This window comes from Rhamphochromis longiceps, linkage group LG5 (genome assembly GCF_057381845.1).
Source record: "Rhamphochromis longiceps isolate RC_006_pf linkage group LG5, R_longiceps_female_GT1.1, whole genome shotgun sequence".
NCBI classification, from domain to species: domain Eukaryota; kingdom Metazoa; phylum Chordata; class Actinopteri; order Cichliformes; family Cichlidae; genus Rhamphochromis; species Rhamphochromis longiceps.
The window spans coordinates 24,706,714-24,712,713 of NC_140561.1; the positions used below are offsets into that span (position 1 = coordinate 24,706,714).

At 38.7% G+C, this 6,000-nt stretch overlaps 1 protein-coding gene across 3 annotated transcripts in view; it reads right to left on the reverse strand.

The window, feature by feature from the left end:
* pax7a (paired box 7a) overlaps positions 1–3,427 on the reverse strand; it is a 43,648-nt gene extending 40,221 nt beyond the window's left edge. Inside the window, exons 1-4 of one of the 3 annotated variants that reach the window (XM_085406790.1) lie at positions 2,885–3,427; positions 1,458–1,693; positions 627–756; positions 63–191 (exon numbers count right to left, since the gene is read on the reverse strand). In XM_085406790.1, coding sequence (XP_085262916.1) covers positions 63–191; positions 627–756; positions 1,458–1,693; positions 2,885–2,972 — 583 coding nt within the window. In that variant the 5' untranslated portion in view covers positions 2,973–3,427. Of the gene's footprint in view, positions 1–62; positions 192–611; positions 757–1,457; positions 1,694–2,884 lie in introns of all 3 variants that reach the window. The other 2 variants (XM_085406789.1, XM_085406791.1) reach the window with 2 other exon arrangements.
* Between the last annotated feature and the right edge of the window lie 2,573 nt (positions 3,428–6,000).

Here is a 6,000-nt window from a genome sequence, read left to right on the forward strand (position 1 = left end):
AATAATAATTTCTTATTTCAGACATATACAAAAGGGCCATATATTTTCTGCTGTTAACTTACATTTATCACCGAGGATGCCATCGATGCTATGCTTTGTTTTCTTTTCTCCATCTTCATCCTTCTTATCACAGTCATCCTCGTCATCTTTTTTGCCAAATCGGGCCCTCAAAACGCGGCTGATGGAGCTCACTAATGGCAACAAAAAGGTAAACGGGTGATTAGCCCTAAAACCCATAAAAGAACCATAGTAATCCTATCATACATTTTTAGAAGGCTATACCACACAAAAATAGCACAGCAAAAAAAATAAAAAATAAAATAAAATAAAAAAAAGTTTTACATGAAGCAGCAGAAGCGCTAGGAAAATATTTTAAAAGTGTTTTACTGTATTAAAGGTAAGTAAAATTACACTGTAATACAATGATGGGAATTTACTATGGAGCACTGAAGCCACATTTCAACGGGATGAGTTTTTTCCTGGGTCAAACAGCTGAAGGTGCGCCCTTTATTATCAGTAACTGAAGCTTAAAACGTGGGATTCAAAGTGATGTTCATTCAGAAGTGATGCTGCAGTGTTCGCTGGTAGTAGGGAAAAAAAGTGCAGCTTACCAGATGAAGCCTCACCTGAAGGAACTGTGCTTCTGTCGCACACCCCGTCCTTCAGCAGCTTATCCCGGATCTCCCAGCTGAACATGCCCGGGTTTTCTCTCTTGTACTCTTCGATCCGCTTCTCCACGTCAGGCGTTGCCACCTGCTTTAGGTTTGAAAAGGTGTAAAAAGGAGAGGGGGAAGACAAACGAGGGGAAAAGAAGGAATTTCAGTTTTAACCGAGATGTGAAGATATTTTTGTTTTAGTCCACGAAAGATCAACGAAAAGATAATACGAACGAAATCTAAAACGAAACTCTAAATTATGCTAAATAACTCTAAATTATATTATTAATAATTTTAAAATGTAGGATTATTTTTTAGTCGGGATATAGGCTTATGCAGGCAAAGAAACAGAAAACTGGCTAATCAGTGAGACATTTTTACGTCACCCTATTCACAATTTTATAAAGCTAATAACCAAATATAAGAAAAGAAAAAGGTATGAAACACACCACAAATATATTGTGGTTAATCAGTATTATATAATTATATCATTATAAAAAAATAAATGTTTGCTTCTCAATTTTTTTCTTTTAGCTTTTATTTTGTGTCATTTTAAAATTAATATTTGTATTTATTTTAGATCTTCATGAACCCTATAAAAATGTTGCAGGTGTGTTACCCACCTTGAGAAAATTATTATTATAATATTGCACTTCATCTACAATAACAACACAAACATCAGGTTTGAGTTCACTCAGGTGTCATGCGCTTTTTGCCACTCCACCTCCCCACCCCTCCCCACCCTCTCTCCCATCCTCTTGCTACTGTGACCCATTTCCTGGACCGTGGACCCCCACTCACCCTGGGCTTGCTGCCTCCTATGGCCCCGGGACGGATCGAGCCGGTCTCTTGGTACCGGCAGAGGATCTTGGAGACACAACCGTGAGAAACTCGCAGTTGTCGCGAGATTACGCAAGGTCGGATGCCGTGGTGGGCCATCTCCACTATCTTGTGTCGGATGTGATTTGGCAGGGGCCTCCCGTTGATGAACACTCCGCCAAGCTGGTTCACCCTACCCTGGCCCAGAGGCGTGGATACTGCGCCACAACAATAAACAATAAAAGTCTCAACAAACAACACAAACAACACAAACTACACATCACGTTTCCTGTGGAGCTTTTGCTCTCTTCAGAGTACACCAGGCTAAAATTTTACTATAGTCAAACAGCTGCATATTTGTCATGTTCCTGACTTTTAATGGGACGTAGTTTACACACATTATCATATTATACATTTTCAAGAAAGCATCGTGCCAAATTCGTCCAGCCTTAGTCTGGCTGACAGGATGCTTGCAAGGCCACTTCAGGATCCAATTTCACATTCAAGAGACACTAAAGAGGGTGACACTTCTCACCTTGATTATTCCTAGTCATGCTGTACAAATATTGATGTGATCCTTTGGGCCATCTCTTTGCTGTGTGTATTATTGCCATTTCCAGCAGCCAGATACTTGAACAAATCCCGGAGCTCGAGTAACTTGCGAGCTACGTGGTTTTTGTACATTTCAGTCCAGAGCACTTGAGCACGAACTGGTTGTAAGGGGAAAACTGTTTCCATAAATGCATGCAAATACAAAATGATCTCCTTTTTTGTTTCCTCCCTCCCTTTCCCCCGCCATATGTTCAGACGACTTGAGTGTGCTGGGCATCGCAGTTAAAATAAATAAATAAATTACCAATTAGATTGCTTTGCGTGTGTGTGTTTGTGTGTGTACGTGTGTGTGCAGCCATAAAAGTTAGAGCACTAAAAATGCTAAAAAAAAAAAAATACAATAAAGTAGCTTAAATTAAAAAGAAACTCTACATTTAATAGTAAATTTAGAATATTTTTTATTTTAATGGAAGTGAAAAAATAAAACAAAATAAAAACGGATGCATTTGTCATTATAACAAATATTTCATCCACCATAAACAACATTAGCAAGAAAGATAATACGTTTGAAAATAGATTCAATATAGAAGAAATATAGTGTCATACAAAACACACACTTCAGAGTGACTCAACGCAGGAACATGAGGCTGGAGTACCGTTGACCATGACTTCGGGTTAACTTTCATCAGCACTGACTGGAGGCTCGTATTTGTCCACCCATCTTTTTCTTCCCAGCATGCCGCCGATAACAAACTGTGCTCTGTGTCACTACCACGGTGGAAGCTGACAGAGCGAACAGCCGACGATCTTTATCAGCTCGAGTTCAGATGTTTTACACGTTTGGTCATTTTTCTTACCTTCCAGGGGGAAGCCGGTTCGGGGGTAGTTCTGGCCTGGCGCAGGGCGCACCATCCGAGGCACTGTTCCTGGTAAAGTAGCCATCATGTAGCTACACAGACAAACACAAAACCGGGGTCTGCTCGAAACTGCTACTCTTAGAAAGTCCAAGCCAAAAAAATAAAATAAGATAAAAAAAAAACCCCGGAATGTATTAAAAATGCTGAAAACAAGATGCTCTGCTGCTGTCAAATCCCAATCCCAGGCGGAGAAACTGGACTAGCCCTTCTTCCACCGGGGGAAAAAATAAAAGTGATGCTTTCCTCTGCTGCGATAGATATGCCAAAGAGAGAGAGAGAGAGAGAGAGAATAAAGAAAGCATCAAATAAAATCTAAAAAATCTCTACAAAGGAAAGTTTGCAAAATGGATGATTTGCACCCAAAGTATCTGCGGTAGATAAAATGCAGTGTTATTCTTTTTCCCTTGGTGTAGTTTGGATTCAGTGTAATGTCTGCTGGCTGGTTGGAAGTAGTTTAAGTGGCCAACTTTCGTGCATGGCGTAGGAGGAGACAGCCGAGCGCTCCCATAGGCTCACTGCCCTTTCTTTTATGGATGAAAGAGAGTGGGTTTAGCCAGGAGCCGGTCGACCAATCAGAACAACACATTCCACTTTTAATCCACTGCTGCCTCTCTCATAAGAGCCCGTACACCCAAACCAGTTCAAAATGTTAATATATCTAAATGTTATTGTAAAGCAATCTTTTCAAAGTGTGGGGCTGCCTTCATCACACCCAGCTGTCTAACCCTGTGGAATATTAATATTTTTTTAAATTACAACTTTCTTTCTTTCTTTCTTTCTTTCTTTCTTTCTTTCTTTCTTTCTTTCTTTCTTTCTTTCTTTCCATATATAAAATATATATACATTTTAAAACACACGGAAGGCAAAGATAGAATTTCCCACACAGAAAAATTACGATTGTTACGTGAATAAAATAAATTCAAGCCTTTGAAATATTTACCATGTTATCATAATATTTACCTGTAAACAATCGACTATTATTACATATTACAAATAAAAAATATGGCAAATCACGACAGGAAAAATATCTAAATGAATTTACTAAAATCATGTGTTCGATAGTGGTATCCATATGCAAAAGTTACTCTTCCATTAATGCGCTGGTTTGAATTAAAAAAGAAAAAAAAGTCGGGCCCAAAATAACCGAGTTAAGGACTGAAGGTGTGTTTTCTGAATGGACAAAGTGCGCTACAGCTCAGCGAGGTTTTGAGTGTGAGATGCTTTTGGCTTGTTAACCTTTCAATTAAGTAAATGTGCGCAACATGAACATCTAAAACGCTCCTATATAGCCTTTGTGGTAATTACAACATTTGGATCGACCCGCTATTGACGACAACAGGTTGACTTGACCCGCTGGAGTACGCACAAGCGTAATTGCTCAAAAGGTAATTGTTTAAAAAATAATGCGCTATGACTATTAAAGTGGAATAGAAAGAGCACATATGGCAGGAAAGAAGAGGTGCATGTGTCAACTCTGTGGGCCCACCGTGCATATAAAATTGTGTGACAATTGCCGTGGAAAACACTCCTGGTGGAAGGCAATTTCACAAATAATTTTAGCAACAATTAGGGAGTGTGGAGGGGTGAAATGGCGATTTCACATGCAGATGTGCCGGTGGGAAGGGATCTGGTATCCTGCCGAATAGCTATGACCCTCACTCTCCCGCTTTGGTTTGCTTCACATGGGACAGAAAAGCACAAAGAGACCGCCTCACCCTCCTGGGAAGCTGCAAAGAGCACTGGATTAAGTCAAGCATCAATCATGTGAAATCCAAACAACAGCACATTTCTGTTACGGAAAGCGTGCTCTTTCACAAACATTTCCACCTCTCAGTTTCTCTCTCCGAAGCCACAACAGGTAGGCTTCACTGTGTTTCTGAAATCACACAGACACGCAAATAAAGCTAATAATCCCGCATTCCAAATATCATTGGTTCACCACCACCAAGTCTAGCCTCTGTTATGATAATTATTACAAGCCTGATAATAATTTGCTATGCAACTGTTTATAATTACACCCAAAAGAAAAGCTGTAGCAGAGTGCAGAAAAATTTACATTATCATGCATTTATGTGTGATGATGATCAGGGTTTAATATATATATATATATATATATATATATATATATATATATATATATATATATATATATATATATATATATATATATATATATTTAACTACACAGGTGTTTTTTCCCCTCCGGGTTATATCCTCACATTTTTTTAATGTCACAATTTGCAGACTCACAGTAACAATTTTCACCCAGTTAAAAGTTACACTGCCTTATGCATTGATAGCTTGCCAGGTTTATTTGTGCAAAAGGAACACAACAAGCTTGCAAAATAACACACAACTTAAGAGGTGAATAAAAAAGCGAAAGAAGCAGGTTTAATTCTGTATTGCACAAGGAGAGCTGTGAATCATATGAACAGAATCAGAGGTGTTGAAGAAAGATGCTGATGTATATTTACTTATTATATATACACATATATATATACATATATATGTTTATGGCAGCTTTGATTTAATTTGACCTCTGGTGATACAGAAACTCTGTCACACTGTGGTAAAGATTTTGAGTATTTTTAATAGTGATTTTCATATTAGTTTAAAATTATTATCAGCTGCCATAAATATGGCGGTAGCATGTCCACTAGTGGGCGACTGCCGCTTCACTACTTCTAACAAATGATTTATGAGCAAAAAAGGGACAAAAGCAATTTTCTGAGAGCGTCATGTTGCTCCAAACAACAATTTTGTAGCCCTAATGCATGCATGCATTATGCATTAAGTGGAGTCTGACTCATGCTTGTCCTTGTCACACCCTAAACTTCATTTAGCCTGGTTGTTTCTGCAGGGTTTAGCACAGCTCATATAAGTAACTCTGTCACTTCAGTTTCCTTTTAGCGGCAGCAGACAGAAAAACACTTCCTCTCTCTCACGATATCGTCTCCAATCTTATCTTGATCGGGACCACTCTTCAAACACTTTCCTACATAGCCTCTCATTATTTGTGTTATGGCAATTACCAAAGTTTCTTTTTTGCTTGTAGG